This window comes from Drosophila bipectinata, chromosome XR, assembly GCF_030179905.1.
Source record: "Drosophila bipectinata strain 14024-0381.07 chromosome XR, DbipHiC1v2, whole genome shotgun sequence".
Lineage (NCBI taxonomy): Eukaryota > Metazoa > Arthropoda > Insecta > Diptera > Drosophilidae > Drosophila > Drosophila bipectinata.
In genome coordinates, this window is record NC_091735.1 from 18,587,901 (window position 1) to 18,613,043 (window position 25,143).

Below are 25,143 nucleotides of genomic sequence, written 5' to 3' on the forward strand. Positions count from 1 at the left end.
GGAAAACTGAAACTTTTGTTGTTTTTTTTGCTGCTGCTCGTTGTGTTGTGTGGTCATTTATGTCATTTCATATTTATTCGGCGGCCTTCTGCATAATTGGCAATCCTCTCCAAACCGACAAAAAGCTTTCAAAAAACCACCAAAAATAAAAAAAGAGAAAAACACACACAGAATGGAGAAAAGCTGGAGTTAACCAACGTCACTTGGGACATCAGCTTGATTGTAATGAAATTAATAACAAAAAATTGCGAGCAGCGATGGCTATTGTTGAGTTTTATTGGTGTTTTTTTTTTTTTTTTAAGAATATGATACACGCTTTTTAAATATATAGGCTTCAGTTTTTGGTTCGGGCTTTAAAAATGGACTTTTGTTGAACAGACTTGTCGTGAAAAGTGTGTTATACCGAATATTTGTATACAAATAAATGATTTTGTAAAGATTTGAAGCCAATTTTATTTTTAAAGCCTTGATAAAAGTCTTTAGAAGATATATAAAGGCTCTAACTCTTATAGATTTTTAAAATCTGAGAACGTGATACCCGGTACTTGGCTGATGGGTAATGTATCTTTGCAAGAAATTTTCCCTGAAAATAGCCTCAAAGTTAGAAATGGTAAGAAATAAAGAGATTTTTAAGAAGATTTTCAACCAACTCGTTTTTAGGGACCTTCTGAAACCCTCTATAAGAAGTATAATGGCTCTATCTTATATAGCTTCTATGTTCTGGATATACGATACCCGGTACATGATTGTATAGGCTTTAGTTTTTAATTTTGACTTTGAAAGATAACTTTGACATAAAATTTACCTAAGAATGGTTTTAAGTTGAAAATCCTCAGAAAGGGAGCGATTTTGAAGAAGATGTTTAAAAAATTCAATTAAATATTATGGCTCTATGTTTTGGAGTTTTGGAGTATATGATACCCGGTATTTTGCCAAATAGAAACACCCTGCCTCAATCACTTATTGCTTTTTAAGTCTTTACTTTTGAAACTAAGTTTATTTGATGAATTGCTTTTGATCTAAAAACCTCAAATAAAGACCATATTTTATTTTTTTTTTTAATATATGATACCCGGTACTAAGTATTATAAAAAAAATTAATACTATTCCTAAATTATGCTTAGATCCATGATTTTTAAGCTTGGTAGAATTGGTGTTAAGTTCCTGAGCCAAAAACCTTTAACAAAGACAGCCAAAGACTCAGAAGAAATATTACTTATTCGATTATATGATACCCGGTACTTGGCAGAAAAGAGCCATAAAGACTCACTCTCTCTCTTGAAGCTTCTAGATCCCCCCATACCTACATGACCTATAGATATCGATCAGAAAGCCTGACCATCTGCGTATGTAGCCTCTACTTTATAACCTCCTCTGCCTATAAGGCTTAAAATATAAAAATAGAGCCTCCCCCTGGAGTGCAGATATTGGAAATGGCAGCCTCCGTTTAAAGCGACGAGGGCCGACCTGCTTAAAAATAAATCTATGTAAATGCATTTAACGTGGTCAGTGGGTTGGACTGCAGGGCGGATTAATTGAGTTGCCACTCCATGGCAGTTGGTTGCTGAATATTGCATTCGCAGAGGAACGGGAGGTACCCTGCTGGTCCCTACTGTTCCCTCCAATGAATTCACATCACGCATACGCCATGTGGCCCCCAACTTGCCTTTATTCTCTCTTCTTTTATATATATATATATATCATATATATATATATATTGACAGAGAATGGGGGGAAGGGCGATGAAAACTTGAAACTGGCAAAGAGTTGCTAAAGTTAAAGTTGATCCAGAGAGCCCGAAGTGCTCAAAAGTCTGTCCGGGGGCATTTTGCGGCTTTTGTGGCCTATGGACTATGTGGACTGCGTGAACTGTAGACTGTGACTCCCCTAAGTATTTCAGCACTTGTGCATATTTTATTGTATTTTAATTAACTAAATCTCCGCTGCCTTGGCCAAAAACTCTTGTCAACTTGCGGTCAGTTTGTTGGATCGCTGCGGGCAGGGTTTCTTCTTCCCAGGACTTTGTTTGCCTTTTTTTTTTTTGCAAAAGAAGAGTGTAGGATACTTGAGTAATTTCCTTTAAAAGTGCTTGAAATAATTGTTTTTAAACAAGACACTAGATTTTAAAGGATAGCTTGAGACAAACAGTAACTATTTTTTTTTGTCTAAAAACTTGCTGACATTTGTCTCTTCCGGTTCGAGCGATAAATCTGCATTAAAACTTCAGCCAGCCCAGGCCGACGGGACCCACAAAATTAAATGTCAAAAGTTGTTTTTTAAGCCACTAGCCTTGTTTGTCAGTGGCTTTTGGCTTTGGCTTTTGGCTAATTTATCAACAAATTGTTAAATGCAAGGCGAACCGAAAGACTCCAAGGTCCGAGGTACCGACGACAGTGAAATCTCACTTTGACAAATTAAATATTGACCAGGCTATCATCCCAGCAAGGGGATGGAGTTACAAGGATGGAGCTACAAGGACTTGAAAGTCTAGACAATCTTGGTGTATCTATCAAATCCTTTAGCTTCCTTGGCTCTATAAATGCACTTAAATGGCTTTTAGCAAACGGTCTTTTTTTTTTTGTCGATTTGAGCCTAGTCCTGGGAGTGGCAAAATCTGAGACTCGCCCACTTTGGCAAAAATTCTACTTTTTGGCCATTTTCAAGGGTCGCAGCTGCACGCAAATATTTGCCGCATTTTTTATGCCGCGACCACAAAATATACTATATATATATATATATGTATATATAAAAGGGAGAATAGCCAAGAAAAGGGCTAAAAAAGCGAATCCCAGCGAATCCTTTTTATGCGATTTGCGTTCTGTCATAAATTTAACAGCAAGTAAATATTTGATTTGATTTTCGGTCTACGATACCGATACCCCGATACCGAGACGAGCGCCAGTTGATTAAATGACAATTTTCAGCTTTTCAATTTCAATGATTTCAACTTTATGGGTTTTCGTCTTTAATTTTTTTGAGTGAAGCAGTTAATTATGAAATGGAAAAATAGGAAACTACCATAGAAAGCTTAACAAATTAGGGCGTGTACTAGTAAATAAATTACAAAAATATATATTTCTTTCAAAAGAATTATTACAGAAGGAAATTTAAGATACGACAGGGCGTATGAGCTATAGAGAGAGTTATGGAAAAAAATATATTTTCTTTTCCTATATTTGAGGCTAAAATTTTAAACAAAACTACTTTTTTAAAACTTTGCTTTAACTTTTTATCAAAAATGCCATGTTTTTCACTAATTTTCACATGGCGTATACTTAATATTTTATGAATATTTAACTTCTGAGGAAAGTTAAAGTAGTTATTTTAAAAACAGCTCATGTTTTCTTTGAATACTAAGTCTATAGCTATTTTTCCACAGCCTTAGGCTTCATTCAATATGAAAATGCAAAAAAAAACACACAGGTCGTATGAGTAATATACCTCTTTTAATAAATTTTCAAATCTCAAATCTCAATTCAAATATATTTAGTTACTTGTGGACCTATAAGGCAATATTAAGAAGAATTCCTTAGCTTAAAGCTTAAGAAATTAACTTAGGCTTTACTAAAAATAGAGCATTTTATTCATTACTTCCAACATGGCGTATACATAATATTGAAAATAAGTCTTTTTAAGGAAGAAAATATTAGTTTCATTTTTAGTTTCATTCAGAAACTTAAATATAATACTGAAAAGAAAGAAATTTGCATTATTTTCTCCTTCAATTTAAAAATAAATACAATGGAACTTAAGTAATCCTTGTAATGCAAAAAAATAATTTTTTAAAAATTTCTAACATATTTTTTTGCAATAAAAAATTATGTTTCATTAAAAATAGCATATATTTTCTTAAAAATATAAAGTCTTTAGCTATTTTTCAAGAAACTTAATCCCTAAATTGGAGAAATCTTGAAAAAATAATGAGTAATATGCATATTATAGGTATTTTGAAACAAGCTAATTTCTTGTAGTAAAATCATTTATTTTTTTTAAGAAAAATCTAATTAACTCCATAAAAATGACAATGCATATAGTAAGAAAGTAAATTTTAAAGGAAAAAGAAAAAGTAAATTTTTAGGCAAACAACCAGGCGTATACGTAATATTTTTTTAAATGTTCCTAAACTACTTTTCTAAAAATAAAAGAAGTGCCTCAATGAAAGAAAGCCCACCTTTCCTTTAAATTCTTAGTCTCTAGCTATTTTCCAAGAAGCTTGATCCCTAAATTATACAGAAAGAGAAAAAAAAAAACACGGCGTATGAGTAATATTTTGTGCTGCCTTGGAAATGGCTTCCTTAAAGTTGCAATCAAATTTTTTTTTTGCTTCGCTAATGGATATAATTTCAAATTAGAACAAAATTATGATGAGAGTGTGTCCCCAGTGTTGTGTGTCCTTTTATGTCTTGGCAACCGGAAAAGGACGAAAAACAAAAAAAGGCGGAAAGGCTCTCGAACACAGAGACTCGCACACATGTGACTAGCCGGGGAAAATGAGCATGAAACAAAGTTTATGTGCAACTTTTTGATTACAAATGCAAATTACAGCGTCGACTGAAGCTCTGAAAACCAACTAAGGAGCCTCGCAACAAAAAAAAAAAAGGGAAAAGAAAAATGAAAAGCGAACAGTAGAGCCGGAAAAAGTTTTTCATATTGCAGCAGAAATTGCGTCAATGTTTGTTTGTTTGCCTGCTTATTTGTTTGTTTGCTCCTCCCTTTGTTTGGTTGGTTGTTTGTTTGTTTGTCTGTCTCCGTTTGCCCGCCCGCCGTTTGACGCTGTTTTTGGCAATTTTCTGCCAAAACTGACAAAACATTTCATTCTCACGCAGCCAGCCAGGCAGCCAGCAAGGCCTCCTTCTAAAAAGTGCGTAATCATAATTTTAGGAGGAAAACGGGAAGGCTTTTTTCCTTTCAGCAGGTTGATTTGATTAGGCGGAGAGTGTATTATACTGGCATATATTCAAATGCGATGACAGGGGGGATAAGTATTGCAAGGAATCAGCTTGTTTTGATGTCTAATTTAAAAGAAAAAGTTGCAGGAAGTTGAGATGAGGTGGGGGGTTTTTTTTGGTACTTTAAAAAAAAAGTAGAGACTTAAGTTTTAAATGGAGGTCTCTAAAGATCATTTAGGAAAATTAACAGTTTAAAATATTGTTAAAAAACTTTTGTCATTACCAAAGTACAATAATAGTTAAAAGTCTAAAGTATCAAATAATATATACACACAAAATATACAAAATAATACAAAATACAAAATGTATCTGAAGTATCAAAATATATCCATTTATATTTCCATACAACTTCACATCTTTAGAACATGCTATTGCTATGTCTGACTTGCTATTGATACATTGTATAGTACTTCAACTTAGGTATATTGCATATTGAAGAAAATAAATCATAAATAATTCTTAAAATATACAATATGTATATGGAATTTACCTGCAAATATATATGCAATTGTAGCTTAAATATTCAATAGGCAACAATTTAATATATTGAATATCAGAATGGTGTATATCAGGTAATATCTACATGGCTTATATGGATTATTATGTTATATTAAACTAAATACCATGGAATTTGATTAAATAAGTTAAATATTTAAAGATTTTATAATTTCCCAAGATGTTTTATGCTTAACATGTTGCTCTTAAATCTTCCAAATCCTTTTCCGCTAATTATTTTCCGCAAAAATATCCAAAAGAACACAACAGAAACCCTAGTATAGTATCGTATAAAGTCCATCAGCTCTACTGCCTCTGCTAGATTCCATAAAACTTACAAAAAATGAAATTAAAAATAAAAAACCATCCTCTTCCTTGGTTTTTATTGAAGTTTCCACACGAAATGGCGGCGATCTGATCGGATCGGGGCATCAATTTTGTGCTGTGTCTGACAGCCGCTGTCGTTTATAAATTGCCTGGCCAACAACCACATGGTCTGGCCAATAATAATAACAATAACAACAACAACAACAACAACAACAACAACAATAGTAAAAATAACAACAATGAGTAATAACAAGAACAACGGTAGCAGTTACAGTACAACAACGGCGACAAGCGCTCTGACATTTAACATCCGGTTGAAATTGTTCAACGCATTTCCGGTGCCCTCTGGCCCAGTCAGACCCCGTTTCCCATGGCCACCTTCTTCTGGATAGCCCTATCCCCCCCTATTCCCCCTCTCTGGCCATATTTTTCCATCCCGAAAGACAGGACACTGGGTCCTCCGACCGGCAATTAAACGCTTATCGAGAAGTTGGCCAAAAAGAGCAAAAAAACAGAGCGTGGGGCAAAAAAGAAGGATACAGACAGAGACAAAGACAGTGCGACAGGGATGGAGAATGGGACGACAATGAGCTGCCTTGCATATAATTGAGGTTATGGCCGACAGAGGCCACCTTTTGGCCCCCGATCCCTCTGTTGGCCAAAAACTTTACCGGCAGAAAACTTTTTCCCCTCCCCAGTCAGGAGGAGCCACACAGAATAAGTTGAAATGTGTCCACCTGGCACACCTGGACCTTTCTTCTATTTTTTTTTTAAACAATCTTTTGCCACTCCCCCCCTATCACCCCCTCACATATGTCGAGGCAAATAACTGCAGACAAAAGCTGAAGAAATTAATTAGGGTCTCCCCGCACCGCCATCATCAGCGCCATTATCATCCTAGCAGTATCCTAGCAGTTCGGGAGTCGTATACCTGCATCAAAACTACCGGAACGGATGTCACCCGTAAACAAGCATCGAGACAAAGGCCGAAAGAGACGGGTGCACTGCCGCAGAGAGAGAGAGAGGGGATATGGGATAGGGCAGGATCCGGCCAACAAATCGAGTTGTTGCCATGGAAATTAATTGCTGCAAATTGAGTAATGATGTTGCCTTCTCGGCGAAGCAACAAAAAAAAGGGAAGGACTTGAAACTGCAATTAACCAAAATGATTTTTTTTAAGGAGCTTCTTTTTTCCCTCAGGGTGATATATTTAGGAAAGTAAAATTAGGGAATGTAGAGGAATAGGTATTAAAAGGACTTATAAAATTCTATTAAAGGTTTTTAAGAACACAAAATTGTTAAAAAAAAAAGAAATATCTACAAGATATGTAAGAAAAATAAATATCAGAATAAAGGAGAGTATGGAGAATAGAAAAAAAAGAATATAGAGAACTTTTATTAACTATAAAAACTAAAGAAATATACAAAATGGCATAATTTTATATACAAAATTATCAGTGGCGGATTTAAGGAAAAAGGCCCAGTGGGCAAAATTTTTTCAGGGTATTTTGAAGGTACAGCCCAGAAAATTTGACAAAAAATCTTAAAAATATTTTGTTTCCAGATTTTGATGCAGATTTATGAAGAATCGATCCACAAATCGTTTAAGGTATTCCGTTCAAGAATCGGATGAATATTTCCTAAGATATGGCCTTCGCAGTGGGTCATATGGGGCTCCCCATGCATTCTGCACATTTTGAAGGGGACAGCCCAGAAAATTTGACAAAAAATCTTAAAAATATTTTGTTCCCAGATTTTGATGCAGATTTATGAAGAATCGATCCACAAATCGTTTAAGGTATTCCGTTCAAGAATCGGATGAATATTTCCTAAGATATGGCCTTCGCAGTGGGTCATATGGGGCTCCCCATGCATTCTGCACATTTTGAAGGGGACAGCCCAGAAAATTTGACAAAAAATCTTAAAAATATTTCGTTCCCAGATTTTGATGCAGATTTATGGAGAATCGATCCACAAATTGTTTAAAGTATTCCACTCAAGAATCGGATGAATATTTCCTAAGATATGGCCTTCGCAGTGGGTCATATGGGGCTCCCCATGCATTCTGCACATTTTGAAGGGGACAACCCAGAAAATTTGACAAAAAATCTTAAAAATATTTTGTTCCCAGATTTTGATGCAGATTTATGAAGAATCGATCCACAAATCGTTTGAGGTATTCCGTTCAAGAATCGGATGAATATTTCCTAAGATATGGCCTTCGCAGTGGGTCATATGGGGCTCCCCATGCACTTTGCACATTTTGAAGGGGACAGCCCAGAAAATTTGACAAAAAATCTTGCCCATCTGTTAAATCCGCCAGTGAAAATTATATAAAAGATTGTTAGGAAGTATAAGTGGAAAACTTGAAGAATTTAGTATTTTAAAGACTAAAAGAAAATATTATTTTGGTCTAAGAAACAACGGGGAAGAATATTTTATTTTCAAGCTTTAAAATATTATTATATATATGATAAAGCTTCTTAAAAAACAATCATTTAAAAAAAAAAAACAAAGTCTTAAATCTATGTACATATATAAATCTATATAAATTCTTTAGATGGTAAAAATTCTATATAAAAAGGGGAAAGCTGGATTAGTAACTTAGGAAAGAAAAGAAAACTCCGTAACTTCTATAAGGTACCTAAATACCTACTTATAAATACTCCCTCTTAATGGATCTCTTTTATACCTCCATAGCTTTTTATAATATTTATTTTATTCTTATTCTTTAATTTAATAGATTTATCTTTATGGCTCAATAAAATATTTATTTTTATTAATTAAAATATAGAAAATAATCAAAACATAAAAAATTAAAATACAAAATAAAAAAAAGTATTTTATTATTCGACCGTGACAGGACTCGAACCTGCAATCTTCGGATCCGAAGTCCGACGCCTTATCCATTAGGCCACACGGTCGCATATTTTTCTTGCGATTAACTTGCGAATAAGCCAAACGGCTTGGGGGAACGAGTAAGAGCGAGACGGGGCTAGCGGCGAGCTAGAAGAATTGTCCGAATTAAGAGTGAGAGGTGAAATGTGAATGAGAAAGAGATGGGGCGAATGGGAAACGGGTATGATGAGATCGGGGGGAATGGGAAGTGTCTAAAGTGCAAAAACAAAGCCAGGCGCTAATTAAGCAACGCTCTAATGAACAACTGACTAACTGACAGAGTGACGAACTGACAGACGGATGGATGGAGAGACAAAAAAAAACGAAAAGAAAAAAAAAAAAGAAGAGGTGTTTCCTTTTTTTTTTTTTTACTTCCTGGCTCTGGGAGAAGACCAGCAATAGAACACGTTTCATACGCAGAAATGTGAGTTAAAAGTCTAAAAAAAAATATATATACATATAAAACAGATATATAAATACATATATATATAATTAAATGTTTGCACCATAAGTTTTCAATAAAAAAAATTATCTTTATTTTTCTTATGTCCAACTGGTTACAAATATTCTTTATTTGAAGAACACCAACCTACTACTTGTAGATCTTAAACTGAACTTCACTCCTAACTCTGACTTCTTTTACGATCAAACCTCGGTTTTGGAGCTTTCGAGCTTTACTTGAGTGTGTTTATTCTAATTGAGTGTGTTTTATTGTTTAGGCTGAGAACTTTCCCGATTGGACTTTGGATTCTTGCTTTTGAATTTGTTTTTGTCTTTGGTCCCGAAATTTGAGTTTTACGATTGGGTTTGGGGATCTGAATTATGGGAACGTGCTGAATGCATGTTTCCCTCGGTCTGTTTAGTCTGAGGATTTTTGTTTATAAGTACTTTTCCATCCTCAATTATGTTTAGGTCTGATTTGGGCTAGGATCATGTTCGGTGCATTTGCCTATTTGAATCTAAGTCTCAAGGGTAAGTTCTGACAAATACTTAATGTGTATGTGTGAGTGTGTGGGTGTGTGGACATTTACATAGTTTATGTATAATGCTATGGATATGTCACTCCCCCAACCTTTGAATTTGGCCTGTCCTCAGGTCGATAGATTTGGGTATAACATGAGATGCTCTCCTATGTTCATATTAGGTTGATCGTTTACAATTTCTGGAATCTTTGGTGTTTCTTCCTTTGGTTTTACATATTTTACAATTAGTTTCTTCGGTAAACTTTTGAACTTATAGAATAGATACAAAGATAAACTTATAATTGTAATTATAAAAGTAGTTGTTGTTATTATTTGGAATACATTATAATATTTTGTGTGTGTTTTTATAATTTCTTTTGTTTGGATATATGCTAGCGGTTCTAGTTTTGTTACATTATTACTGACATAAACTGTTTGGGTGTAATCTGCCATTGTATTTGAAAGGATAAATTCATTCAATTGAACCGAACAATTAAGGATTTTGATAAGGTTACTTCCGCTTATAGAAATTTCTTTATTAATGCAATTTTGATTTAAAAATGTTTTAGGGATGTTCCATGTCAATAAAATATTTGGTTCAATATAATCAATTTGAAAATTTTTATGAGTTTTAGTGTATTTACAACCTGTATTTTCTTGTTTAATTATTCCATTTATACATTCGTCAAATACAATCTTTCCTGTTTCTTTATCAAATACTTTTTCATCATGTAGGAAATACTTATTGATCGTGTTCTCTGTTAGTATGTTATTGTCTTCATCTGGGTAGGGAATAATTTCGAAAACAGGGGCTTTAAATATTTCGGTAGGAATGTGGGACATAATCAGAATTTCATTTGTATTAGTTTTGAGCCAAGTGGAAGTTTTGATTTTAAGCAATTTCTCGGAATTCACCTGTTTTAAATTATCATGTTTTAAAAGTTTGGGGTTAAAAATTCCAAGTCTAGTTAGTTGCATTCCTAACTCAATGTCTTCTATGTATTCTGTGAAGTGTTGTAGATTAAATATTAGGACGTTAGCCTGTTGCTCTTTCTCTTCCTCGTCTCTAAATTTGTTGATTAAATCTAATCCATTGTTTACGACATCAATAATCTTATTCAAATCATTACTTTGAATACTATTCTCAGTTAGTGTATCGATTTTCTGTTCTAACTCTTCTTTATCATCCTGATCCAATGTTCCAAATAAGTATTTGTAAGTTGTTCCTACAATGTTTAGCAACCCTCTTTTGCTACGTTTTGCGATTTTAATACCATTAATTTCTCGTTGAAGTTTTCCCACTAAATATTCTATCTGCAATGTTCCTTTGAATTCACATGCTTCTTCTACTAATTTCTCAAAGATTTGTTCTGTTTTCGTAATATTTATGCTTATAAAGTGATTCTCATAATTAGTTGGAATGTCTATCGTGCCTGTTTTAAACATTAAGTATCCATTTTGGGCTTTTATCGGATTTATTTCGATGTTTTGTCCATTCGTCATTTGAATTGAAGTAGTTAATATAATCATAAACATAATAATTTTATAGAGGTTGTTGAATCCATTAGGTTTCTTCTGTTTGTCTGGAATTGTTATATTTACTTTTATTAATTATTTTTTTCTTTTTAAATTTAGATTTATAATGAGTAATTTTCCTGCCTCTATTGGTTTCTTCAAAATGTTTCTCATCAACTTGTCTGATATTTCCTGTCTTTTTAAACGGGTTAGTTGTTTTTGATTTTACTAACGGAGATTGCTTATATTTGGTATCTATTTCATAATCATGTCTGTCTTTATTTAGTTGATTAATCTTATTGATTTTCTTATCCTGTGTATCATAATCGGGTGTTCCTGCATACATGAAAATATCGGCTGGTACTCTGTTTGTAGCATTATGTTTTGTTTTGTGATTATAAATGTAAAGTATTAACTCGAATTTAGTGTACCTATTTTCAATATTTGTCTCACTTCCAATGATTCGTAGTTTTTCATTAACTGTCTTATGGAATCTTTCTACGTCTGATATACCATTCTTACTTGTTGTTACCTGAATTTTTACTCCTTCCGAATCTAACCAGTTGTGTAAAGCTACACACATAAATGCTGAATCCTTATCTACTTTAATTTCTTGTGGTTTTCCCATTTCATTAAATACTTTCATTATTGCTCTTTTCGCTTCTAGCCAATCTTTACTTGTTATTTCTACTAATGAAGCAAATTTTGAATACACGTCAATACAAGATAAAAACTGTTGATTACCTACTATATAAAAATCCATTACGTATTTTTCACGGATGTTTTGTATTTCTGGGGTGGTTTCGAAAGAAAGTTTTGTGTTTCTATGTTCTGTTTTAGATATGTTACAAATTTCGCACTCGTTAATAATGTTCTGGATTAAGTTTTGATGGTCAGGGAAATAGTATTTTTCTTTGAACCAATTAATTGTTTTTTCTATTCCTGGATGTAATAGTTCTTTATGTCTTCCCAATATTTTCTCCTTGAATTCTGCGTATGTCAAGATATCTTCTAATTTAGTTGTGCATCTTACTAATTTTGTTAAATGATTAGAATTGATTATTTCTACGAAAACTTTCTGGAATGTTGGGAAATCTGAGTCATTGTGCATGTAAATAGCGCTTTTCTTTGTACATAAATATTCTTTAATTATTTCTTTTGCCAGGTCTTCAGTCATTTCTTTATAAGTTATTTTGATTTTGATTTTATGAAAATAATGCTGTACGTTCGTTTGGTCTTCATTTCCTTTTATTAATTCGATTTGTCTAGGGAAATAATTGAATGGTCGTTCCGTTATTGGTATGTAATTTTGGTTGTCTTCCTGTGCACTATGTACGGTTGCGCCTACACTTTCGGCTACTTCTCCTAACATATTTTCTTCTATTTTGGTTCGGGATAAAGCGTCCGCTACATAATTTTCTTTTCCGGGTAAATATTTAATTTCGTAATCAAATTCATTTAATTTTATTTTCCATCTCTGTAACTTCATGTTTGGTTCTTTGATATTATTCAGCCAAACAAGAGGTTTATGATCACTGAGTATTTCAAAACGTCTTCCGAATAAGTAAGATCTGAAATATTTCGTTGCCCAAACGATCGCTAACAATTCTTTTTCTATCGTGGCATAATTGATTTCATGTTCGTTTAAAGTTCTGCTTGCATAACATACGGGTTTATGGTTTTGTGATAACACTGCACCGATTGCTATATTACTTGCATCAGTTGTTAAAGAAAATGTTTTACTGAAATCAGGATAAATAAGTATTGGATCTGAAGTAATAAGTACTTTTAATTTTTCGAATGCTTCTATGTAATTTTTACACTTTATATCAATTACTGCTCCTTTTTTTAATTTAACTGTCATTGGTTTTACAATATTAGCGAAATTAGGAATGAATTTGCGATAGAAGCCGCATAGTCCTAAAAATGATTTTATTTGTTTTGGGGTCTTAGGTATTGGAAAGTTAGTTATAGCATTGGTTTTATTAGGATTAGGTTTGATACCACTTGTAGTTACGATATGACCTAAAAATTCTGTTTCCTTTTTCATGAATTCACATTTATCCAATTGTAATTTCAAATTGGCATTCCTTAATTTTCCAAAAACTTTCTTAAGAGACAAAATATGTTCTTCCAATGAAGTGGAGAAAATAATGATGTCATCCAGGTATACTAAACAATCTTTATAGATTAAATCTTCTAAGAGATTGTTCATACATCTTTGGAAAGTTGCAGGGGCGTTTTTAAGACCAAATGGCATACGGGTATATTCATAATGCCCATGTTTAGTTGAAAATGCAGTTTTTGCTATGGAATTTTCATCCATTTGAATTTGGTGGAAGCCTTTGGCTAAATCGAGTGTTGTAAAATATTGGCATTTTCCTAATTTGTCTAGAATTTCATCCATTCTAGGGATCGGAAATTTATCGTTTATTGTGATTTCATTTAAACTCCTATAATCTATTACTAATCTGAATTTTTTCTTTCCTGAAGCATCGCTTTTCTTTGGGACTATCCAGATTGGTGAACAATAAGGAGATTTCGACTTTCGAATTATTCCTTGTTTAATCATCTCAGTAATTTGTGTATTAACTTCTTCGTCAAAAGCTTGCGCATATTTGTATGGCTTTTTATATATCGGGTCTTCGTGTTTTGTTTGTATTGAATGTTTTATTGTACTAGTAAAAGTCAAATTTTCACCTTCCTTGTACTGAATATCTTTGAATTCAAACAAAACCCTTTTTAAATCTTTCTTTTCCTCTTCATTTAAATGTTCGAGACGAAATTCGTTGCATTCTCTAAGTTCGTTGTTTATGGAAAAATTAAATGAGTCATCTTCTGATAGAGGTGGATTAAGGCAATCTTGTGCGGTCTCATCCTTTTCCTCTTTCTTTTCGATTGACTTTGGGCTAAGGCATTTTGGTGCGGTCTTGCCCTTTTTAATTTCTTGTTCGGATGATTTTGAGCTAAGGCATTTTAGTGCGGTCTTGCCCTCTTTATCATCTTCACCATATTCAATGAAAAGTTTTTTGTCTCCTAACGTAATTGATTCATCTTCATAATCTATCTTAGCTTTACTTTCTTTCAAAAAATCTCTGCCTATAAGTATGTCATAATTCTCTGAGAATTTGTGTAAGAAAAATTTTTGTTTTACTGGGCAAATTTTACTGGGATTTAATGTAATGCTTTTAAGTAAGTTAATTGGTCCATTTATTGTATAGACTTTCTGATTTTCGTTAGTTTCTGCAAAATTTCCTGAGTTTTCTCTCATGATGTTAATGGAAGATCCTGTATCGATCATTGCTTTGAGAGTTTTACCTTTGACTACTACTCTGATATAAGGATACTGTTTTCGTTTTCCGAGGCTATTTGCTGAAAATTTACGTCCATTCTACTTTGGGCGCTTTCACTTTCTCTCTGTCTCTTAACAGGTGCATTTGGAGAATTATTAGAAGTTGATGCCTGATAATTCATGGGGTTCTGAGCTCTACCTTGATTTAAATTCCTTCTGAGTTCATGATAGTTGCCTTGGTTTTGGTTTCTGGCAGGTGAATTCGGAATATTTGTTGGATTGCTTGATCCTGGATTATAATTCAAATAATTATTTGAGTTATGTCGGGGATAATGATTTGAATTATTTCTCGAGTAATTTTGATTCTGTCTTGAATTACCCAAATTCCTACGTTGATCATAATACCTGGTTTTATAATTATCGTATGGATCTGAATCCCAATGGCCTAGAGTCATGGCTGCCTCTTTTAAGTTAGTAATAGTTGTAATATCTCTTTTCGATAGTGAATTATACAATCTGTCCGGAAGTTTCTTTTCAATGCAATCCCTGATTGTTTTGTTCAATGAACTTGTATAAATTGTTTTATCTGTCTGATCCATTTCTAAATCTAACTTATTTAAAACTACGGATGACCTGATTTTAAGTTCGTTTATGAACTTACTGATGCTCCCTGGGTAAGGTGTTTGATGTACGTGGCGGATGACATCTTCGTATGGCCTATGGTCCTTGAATGCTTTAATCAGGGCCAGTTTCGTCTGCATCCATGTTGTGGTTTTTTCTTCTGCGATGACTGCTTGTGCTGAGTCAATAATGGTCCTCTCGATGGCCCCGTAGATGATATGGTTTTGCCTCACATCCTGTGTTGGGTATAACTGCAACAGATACTCGACCCGTGTAATGAATCGGCTGAGCTCTATTGGGTTGCCGTCGAAATAAGGCAGTTCCTTGATTTGTCCAATCAATTGATTGAGATGGATCTCGGATAACTGTGGTGTCGCCATTTTTATCGCTTTTGAAGTTTTTGTATTGCAATATTGTCGCACGAAAATTCGTGGAGTTATTGACCGAATTGGATTTTTAATTAATTGTCTTTATATACAGTCGCACTGCACATAAATTCTTTTGCGGATTTCTTTTAGTCACTTTCGCTGATCAGGATAAACTAGTCGTATAGTATTATCCTTCTTTGTTGATCAGTACCGATAACTTGGTGTAAGGACCTTTTTAGAAATCCTACCGACTGCGCCAATTAAATGTTTGCACCATAAGTTTTCAATAAAAAAAATTATCTTTATTTTTCTTATGTCCAACTGGTTACAAATATTCTTTATTTGAAGAACACCAACCTACTACTTGTAGATCTTAAACTGAACTTCACTCCTAACTCTGACTTCTTTTACGATCAAACCTCGGTTTTGGAGCTTTCGAGCTTTACTTGAGTGTGTTTATTCTAATTGAGTGTGTTTTATTGTTTAGGCTGAGAACTTTCCCGATTGGACTTTGGATTCTTGCTTTTGAATTTGTTTTTGTCTTTGGTCCCGAAATTTGAGTTTTACGATTGGGTTTGGGGATCTGAATTATGGGAACGTGCTGAATGCATGTTTCCCTCGGTCTGTTTAGTCTGAGGATTTTTGTTTATAAGTACTTTTCCATCCTCAATTATGTTTAGGTCTGATTTGGGCTAGGATCATGTTCGGTGCATTTGCCTATTTGAATCTAAGTCTCAAGGGTAAGTTCTGACAAATACTTAATGTGTATGTGTGAGTGTGTGGGTGTGTGGACATTTACATAGTTTATGTATAATGCTATGGATATGTCACTATATATATATATATAAAAGCAACAACTAGACGGTAGGGAGGAAAAAAAAATTAAATGTCAAGGAAATGTGCAAAATGACTTGGAAACTCTCAGCGCGCTTTTCTTTTTCCATTTTTTTTTTGTTGCCTGCTCGAGGCTGAATGGCTTAAAGAAGAAGAATATTTCCGGCTTGTTGTTGCAGTTTTTTTTTTCTTTCTATATTTTGTTGTTGTTGTTGTTGTTGGTGTGTGTCCCCAACATTTCTTTTCTCTTTCGAGGGTGATTGAGCTTTTGTGCCACGTCATCTTTCGTCACTGGCTTTAAATCGCATGCGAGACTGCGAGAATTTCTAAAGCTTTAAAGCTCATGCCCCATTATATGGTGATCCCCCCTCCATCCCCCACAAATTCCATTTATAGAACTCTACCCTATAGATACTCTAGCCCTCGAGAGGGCTTTTTGGCGCTCTGCGATCCGAGAGGCCCATTAGCTCAGCTGGTTAGAGCGTCGTGCTAATAACGCGAAGGTCGCGGGTTCGATCCCCTCATGGGCCAGCAAGTACTTTTTTTTCTTTTTATTTTAATATTTTTTATTTTAGATATTTTAGAATTTTATATAAAATATTATTTTATCAGATTATGATGGGGACTAGTAGTAAGATATTTAAAAATCGAAGAAACAATCTTTTCACCCTATTTTCCTTATAAGTAAGGAAAGCGAAGCTTATGGCTATGAAATGATATACATCGGAGCGCATATAACTGAACGATCGGCTATGCCGCAGCATAGGAAAGGATATCATTCTTCAGCTTCTAGCAAAGTTTGGCTACTTCCCATAACTAAACCAGAGTCGGCTGTTTATATTTTAAATGGCTCCGTTGGGGCTCTTCCTGCAATGTCAGAAATTCAAAATTTTAGTTCCCAACCTTTTTCAAACTTTTTCAAGTAAAAACAATTATTTTCGATTATTTTTTACATATTTTATTTGTTTATTTTATTCAAAATTCAAAAAATATAAGAGTAGAGTTCATCCAATAATCGTCTTCAAAATATTATAAATAATATATCTACATTTTAGTGCATATTAAGATTACATATAATTTCCAAAATTGTTTCATATTCCAAGTCCGTTTTTAAAAGGCTTTTTGTTTTCTTCAATCTGTTCTTCGGATGGACATGTTTATTCTGAACACTTCGGGTCTAAAAGATTGAGCAATGAAAAAATAGAATTTGAAAATTATTTCATTTTAGTTATAGAAATTTCCAGTTGGAGATGAAACGAAAGGAAAAACCAAATTAGAATACACACCTCATACTAGGATCGAACCACCAGCCATAGCCCTCTTCCTTCGCAAAATTACGATCAGGAACTCCATCCTCATCTCGATCGAGTGTGGAAAATTTAGAGTCCTGCTTAGGAATCATCCATAATTCGCTACCAGTACAATTGCCAATACTTTTCACCTTGTAACCTTCGCTTCGATCACCCACAACAAAGTGGTCGCATTTCCTTAGCCTCCTCCCTCTGACGGATAAAAGCACTTCATGAGGCTTTCCACTGGTCAGTTGGTGCAGTCGGTTGAGTCCAATAAAGAACTCATTGTGCCTCGCAGTTCCTACATCCCCGAATCCACGTTCATAATCATCAAACGTCCGATTAAATGTTTGTGAATTTAATTTTCTATAAACATTTAACCATCCAGATCCAATATAAAATAATGACACACAAACCGATTTAAACGTGTCTGAGCCTGGAAGTTGGATTTCGCGGAGGACTACGTCTCCATTTTGCATTCGTGGACAAGGATCTGGAAAATCTAAAAATTTGTTGTTTTATTATGCAATTATTGGGTTCTGCCGACTTACCTATGGCTTGTGTTTTCGACATCGTCTGATTATTAATATTAGGCAGTGGAGTTGTTGGAACCACTTCTTCCGATCCCAGGGAGGCAGAAATTAGGAAACAGGCAGAAAGGAGGGCCACGAGGAGAATCATCTTATACTTTTGCTATCGAACTGAAATTTCTACTGAAAGAGTCTCTGGAAATATTTCAACTGATGCTGCGAGTCTTGGAGCTCCGGCTTTATAAAGCCATCCGCGCCCATGAGCTTGAGCTTGAGACTGAGCTTCAGAGTTTCTGATAAGAAATCGGGACATACCCATACGTATAGAAAAGCCAAAATATTCCACAACAGAATGCGTACGGAAGGGCTGTCACAGGTTATTGGAGATTAGAATGAGGTGATTACAACAAGACCTTGCTTATGTTCTTAGCTTCTTCTTTTTGGTATATATGGAGGCTATGTATACATACATTTGTATATATGTATATGCAATATATTTTTTTTTATTTTTTATATTATTTATTATATATGTACATATTTCCAAAATGAAAAGTAATTTTCAAAGAAATTGCAATGACTTCTTAGTCGCCTTATATCTAACAAATGTTTTTCGTACTAAAGGTATTCTTCTACTCTAAGAATTAAAAAAAATTGCCAATATTTTTCATAATTATTTATTTTAGATTTTCAAGAATATCTCCCTATTATAGATAGATGGAGCTATAGGATTTGTCATGGAAACTCCTATAATGCCCATGCAGTTCAAGTATGTTTCAAATTTGTGCCACGCCTCCTTCTGGCCTTATAAACGCAAATTTCAGTAGCGCCGGAAAGGAAGATCTCGAAGACTATAAGAAATAGAACTGTCCCCCTACTCCCGCCTCCAAAACATTTTATTGTAGGACCAATTTGTTAATATTTTTATAAATTATTTTATGCCAAACTGTTTTAATGGCTAATCTACATCTAAAAGTCAAAATTCAGGCAAATCAGACCCTTTTTAGAAGAGCTAGCTGTCCTTTCTTGTTTTTTAAATTAATTTAAGGTAACCATAGAATGGTATTTATGACCTCTTTTGTCTTTCTTCTTAAATTTAATTAAAAAGAAACCTTATTTTCTGAGAATTGTAATGGATTCTCGGCTGAATGGTGGGCCTATTATATGTAGCCCCACGAATTGCTACACAATTGAGCTCAATTTCATTCACAATAAAATCGCTTCCATCAGCCAGGCAGCTTCGTCAGCCTCATCAGCCTCATCTCCATCATAATCAGGAATCGTCAGGATGATTGGCCAGAATGAGAGGCCTCTGCAGAGGCGGCTTCTTTTTTTTTTTTTTGGGAAATATTTCATTCAATTCGAGACGAGTTGATTCCATGCCATTTCATTTCATTCAATTCTGGCCAAGTCCAGACTAGTCAGACCAGTCCCCTTGCCCCGTTTCGGGCCTTTTGTGGATGTCCTGCAATTGGTAAAATACCCTTCGATTCATGGCCAACGATTTGCAGGCGCCACTCGCCGACGCTCGAAAACAACATGAGCATATTTTGCTTTTGGACAGGTCACTGGGCTCCTTCTCTAAGCCTTGTAAATGTTTTCATTTTCTTTTCTTTTTTTTTCTGGCAAACATTCAAAATGAAAAGTCGCAAAAAAAAAAAAAGAAAAAGAAAGCAAACTCAATGGAAAGCCACGATAATGTGCATCAAATGAGCTGTGCGCACATTTAGCAGGCGTCGCCTTGGCTATTGAACTTTATTAGCCTTGTACTCTAGGCACCCTCTAGGCCAGTCCCCCACACCCAACCCTTGTGTCTGGCTGGTTTTGGTCTACTGGTCTGGGCCACTACAAAAAAAAAAAAAAACCAGAAAATAGAAAACCGTAAACGTTTGGGAACCTTAAGGGGTCAGAGACTGGAGCAGGGGGCAGTTTATCAAAAAGCTTAACTGAAACACGCTCGGACATTTGTCCTTTGGCTAGGAAATCCCATAGGGATTTTCTTAAAAGTGACCGGGATATGCTCTAAAAAATGTGAAGAGATTTTTTATTTCGAGTGGCAAGTACCATAATTGTTTAAGGAGGTTAGTGGGGGGTTAAGAGAAAGTAAGGGATTTAAGACCTCATATAATAATAATAAGGTAAATAAATAAGGTAAGAATAATACTATTTAAATTGGATTTTTATATACTTTTTGTTACTTTGGTAAACAGATATTAAAAAAAAACTTTAAAAATCTTCGAGACTTACAATTTGTTAAGAATATATTCCCAAAACATCCAAAAATCGTATCTATCTTTTCTATTATCTCTAAATTATTTCTTAAGATCTTAAATAAATATAAGCTCATAAGTACTTAGTTCAAGTTTAATATTTTCAAAGAAAATGTATTAAAAAACCTTAAATCTTGCTCTTTAACCTTAAAACCTTAAACTTAAGCCTCAAACACCAAAACCTTATATCATAAACCCCTAAACCGTAAGCCTTAATCCTTCAAAACCCAAGATCTAAACCTTGAACCTTTAATCTTATATCTTAACCCTTAAAAACTGAAGACCTCAAGTCTTAAAAAACTTCGTACAAAAATTTGTAAAACCTAATCTGAACCTGAATTCCTAAACCAAACTATCCCAAGAGTTTCTTAAGAAGCTTCAAAAAAATGCCAACTGCCTTATGATATAAGCCGTATAAGCCGTATAACTCTGCATAAATCAATTGACCAATTGCTAATGCCCTTTCTAGAGGTCTCTACTAGAAGACTAAAAGACAACAACAAAAAATAAAACAGACAAGAAAAAAAGAAGACAAAAAGGCAAAAAAAACATAAAAAAAAGGGCGAAACAATATATGGCTAACAAACACACACAGACTAACACACATATATGGCCACTAACAAATCATGGCTGGTCGTGCATGTTTCATGTCCACTTAGCCAAGAAGACGACATAACGACAAAGTCAAACGCCCACGCTAGGACCTTACTACCTACATACTATCCCAGACACCCAACCATCCATCCAACCACCCAGCGTCCATAACTCCAGATCTAGTTACAGAGTGGGTGGATGGCTTTGGTTTTTTGCCGTTTAGTCTGGTAGTTGTAGTGCCGCTAGTGGTGGTGCTGCTGCTGCCACTGGCACTGAATTACGCTTAAATTATGGTAATTTATTTTACCCCAAAGAGCGATCTAACAGGGCCATGACGACAACGACAACAACTGAAACATAGCCCCTGGCCCCTATTGGGGGGCTGATTTCTCATGTCCTAGGTCCCATGTCCGAATGTCCGACCATCCTCCTGCCCGATGTCCTGGCCCACTGTTTTGTTATCTCTGGCCTGTGAGGAATAGTTACTTTTTACTTTATTATTATTTCTATTTTTTTTTTTTTAGCTTATAGGGCTTAACTTTTAGTTTACTTAATATGGTGAGGGCAGGGCGGGGCAGGAACATAAAAAAAAACAAGTCAATTATTCTTAAAAAACATATAGTTTCTTGCTAGAATGGGAAAATGTTAGCTTGTTATTGGTTTCAGATGGTTTTTGTTGGAAAATAGTCAAAAGGTATTTAAGTTTTATGGTAGTTGGTATTTATAATCAGTTTGAAGTTGAGATATTTTTAATATTTGATGTTTATTTGTATTAATAAAATGTTTAATATATTTATAAAGGCTTATCTGCTTAAAACCAAACTAAATTAATGACTAAACTATAACAATATTATTTGATTATTAAAAAATATGTATAGGATTTTATTTTCATCAGATCTTTCGATAAAGTGAGAGTGATCAAGGCAGATCAGATAACCAGGCCGAAGTATTTGTTTGTTGTATTTGAAAGTTTATATTTTTAACAGAACTAATTTTATTCATAGAAGAAGGTCTTTCAAATACTTTCTAACTAGACATTTAATTTAAAGAAAAATATGCCACAAACAGTTACAATAATACTAAATACTACATCCATATAAAGTACTATGTATTATAGTCCTACAATACTAAAATACCAAGAAGTATTAGTTACATCCAGAAAGCCACTAAATACATATACTTCAAACTAGGCATTTCAAGTAATTTTGTAATAGAGGTTCCTTTAAAAATTAAAACTCTTAAATATGAATACTTGATATATTTTTTTATATTTTTCTTAATATTTTGAAGTCTTCTTCATAATTCCTTTTATGGGAAAGGATTTCCAGGGAAAGAAGTTCCTGCTTCTTTCCTTTCTAGAATCCCTATATCCTCCATAACTTCTATACCCATTTATTTCCCTAGTTTCTCAACTCAAATCCTAAACCTTTAAAATTTTGAATATAAAACCCCAGCGGTCATAAAAATATTTCCTAATTGAAAGACCCAGTTTTTATAATAAATATTTTATTAGAGCTTTGCTTCCCTGCTCTACTACTCTCGGATACTCAGAATTATGCTCAATTATGTTCAAATGGAATTTTTCCTTCTTATTAATTTATAATTCTCTTCGCCCATTCGTTATGTTATATTGCAAGTGTAAACAGAAGTGGTATGGCATAAAAAAATGCAAATAAAATAAGAGAAGAAAAATTATGAAAGAAAAGGAAGTGGCTGCAAGGATTTTTACTTTTTTTTTTGTAATTTTTTAAGGAGAAAGGCTATGAAGTGGCGGCTGGACTGAACGTCGCCGCCGCCTGCCATTGACGCCTCGTCAGCTTCTTGATTTATGCGACCGACCCGACCCCACTTCTGACCCGTAACCGTATTTCCCCCCTCTTTCTCTCTCTCTCTGGTATTTTCCGCGATAAATGAGCGTAAAATATAAAAAAAAAAAATACCAACAGCTTTGCTGGCATGGCAGTAGCGGGCTAAGCTCGCTTCGGGGACTTTCCACACCCGGGGGCAATTAAAACACAAAAATGCATTCGTATGCGCTTACGAAACAAATGCGAAAAAGGGCTTTTCCAGGAGCGGCAGCACGACGGGGGGTGTATGGCAGTGGCAGTGGCAGTGGAAGGGGGCAGCAATCGCGTTGAATGACGGCAACGCTTGATGCCGGATCCGTTGGTCCGGAATATGGAGTCCGGAGTCCTGAGGTTCATGCACTAAAGAAAAAATAATTGCTCTTCAAAATGGTTTTCCATTAAAATATTTGAAGAATTAATTCGTAAATTTTTTTGTTATTCTTATGATTTTTATACCTATACCTATTTCAACACAATATTAGCACTCTTAAATCCAAACTACAAACACTCAATCTAAAAATTTCGTGATATATCTTAGTAATTTATTAAGAGTTTATTGCTATTTTATTTAGTTCGTTCAGAATACTTGAAATTTTCGAACAATGAAGGTTTTCCTGAAGAATAGACAAAATTACTAAAGAATATATCAAGTAATATCATTTTTTGGTGCAATTTACAAAGCCATAATTTAAATTTCTTTATAAAATAAAAATATTTTATTTTTTAAGATTTAATTTGTATTTTATTTGAATAACAAACTAAGAATACTAAGAATTTTCCAGCTATGAATGTTTTCAGAAAAACAAAATGTTTCAAATTAGCATTGATGAACATATTTTTAACGAATTCCAAGAAGCCATTATTTATTTTTGAAAGACTAGACTAGTCCTAATAGACTAGACTATTAGGATTCAAGCAACTTAGTATATTTTGAATATTTTTGGCGATTTTCTTTTCAATTAAAAAGCTCTCAAATTGCAGGTTTCTCTTACCTATAGTGACCTTTTTCATACATAATATACATACATAATACTAGATGGAACTACTAATACTAGTTTTTACTACACTAAACTTCTACTAAAGATTATACTAAACAGCAATACCTTGAGGCTAGATAAATCGTGATATGTTCTTTATACTAGATTGTACTTGCATACTAAATATTAAATACTGAGCTGGAACTAAGCTTACAAAGATATATATTTAAAAACCTAGGGCTTACCTTTTTATACCCTTGCAGAGGGTATTATAATTTTGTCCAAAAGTGTGCAACGCAGTGAAGGAGACATCTCCGACCCTATAAAGTATATATATTCTTGATCAGGATCACCTCCTGAGTTGATATGAGCATGTCCGTCTGTCCGTCTGTCCGTCTGTCCGTCTGTCTGTTTCTACGCAAACTAGTCTCTCAGTTTTAAAGCTATCGTCTTGAAACTTTGCACACACCCTTCTTTCCTTTGCACGCAGTATATAAGTCGGAACGGCCGGGATCGGCCGACTATATCCTATAGCTGCCATATAACTGATTGATCGGAAATGGTATAACTTTGGTGTTTTTAGAGTTAGAGAGTTCAAATTTGACATGAGAGCTATTTTTGGCAAAATAATACGACATGCCAAATTTCATAAGGATCGGCCGACTATATCCTATAGCTGCCATATAACTCAACGATCGGAATGACCCAACTTTCGTGTTTTTGAAGATAGAAAGCTGGAATTTAGTACAGACTCTATTTTTGGTTAGTTGATCCAACCTACCAAATTTCATTAGGATCGGCCGACTATATCCTATAGCTGCCATATAACTGAACGATCGGAAATGACCCAACTTTTGTGTTTTTGAAGATAGAAAGCTGGAACTTGGTACAGATTATATTTTGATCCATCCTACCAAATTTCATAAGGATCGGCCAACTATATCCGATGTTTGCGATATATATCCGGTTTTAGCTGCAAGGGTATATAAACTTCGGCTCCGCCCGAAGTTAGCTTTCCTTTCTTGTTTAAAACTAATTCAGTTGATATTTAGGTTTAAATATAAGGGAATAGGAGTATTTTATTCAAAATAAACCTACAACTAGTGACTAAATTCCAACTGAAATTTCCAAATATTCTTCAAACTTAGTCCTCAAAATAATAAGATCTTCATATAGACTTCCTAGAGCAGTAATATGAATTCCTTTCGGTGTAATCCGTTCAGTCCGGGATGGATTAACATGTTGGCCGCACGGGGCTCATTAAGTGCGTCGTTGACGTTGTCGTCGCTCCTGGTCCGTCCTTCCTGGTCGTCCTCTATCGTATCCTAGGTCCTGGGCTACCGTCCTTCAATCTTCAGCCCTTGCCCACCACCCC

General features: G+C 34.4%; 4 protein-coding genes and 2 non-coding genes across 8 annotated transcripts in view; 3 read left to right on the forward strand and 3 right to left on the reverse strand.

Annotated features, from left to right (window-relative positions):
• Window positions 1-25,143, forward strand: part of LOC108133603 (fibrinogen alpha chain-like) — a 204,949-nt gene that overhangs the window by 98,545 nt on the left and 81,261 nt on the right. The window lies entirely within an intron of this gene.
• Mnr (Membrane-bound Notch regulator) overlaps window positions 1-25,143 on the forward strand; it is a 137,157-nt gene that overhangs the window by 80,408 nt on the left and 31,606 nt on the right. The gene's annotated exons all lie outside the window — the stretch shown is intronic.
• Window positions 1-25,143, reverse strand: part of LOC122321908 (angiopoietin-related protein 3-like) — a 61,718-nt gene that overhangs the window by 32,527 nt on the left and 4,048 nt on the right. The window lies entirely within an intron of this gene.
• TRNAR-UCG (transfer RNA arginine (anticodon UCG)) lies at window positions 8,623-8,695 on the reverse strand. Its single transcript has one exon. It is a non-coding gene; the product is annotated as a tRNA-Arg (tRNA).
• TRNAI-AAU (transfer RNA isoleucine (anticodon AAU)) lies at window positions 16,719-16,792 on the forward strand. The gene has a single exon. It is a non-coding gene; the product is annotated as a tRNA-Ile (tRNA).
• On the reverse strand, window positions 17,209-18,259 carry LOC108131872 (fibrinogen-like protein 1). Its single transcript, XM_017250954.3, has 3 exons — window positions 18,105-18,259; window positions 17,548-18,055; window positions 17,209-17,438 (listed from the first exon to the last, which is right to left on the reverse strand). The coding sequence occupies exons 1-3, from the start codon at window positions 18,232-18,234 to the stop codon at window positions 17,393-17,395; spliced, it is 684 nt and encodes a 227-aa protein (XP_017106443.2). The 5' UTR covers window positions 18,235-18,259; the 3' UTR covers window positions 17,209-17,392.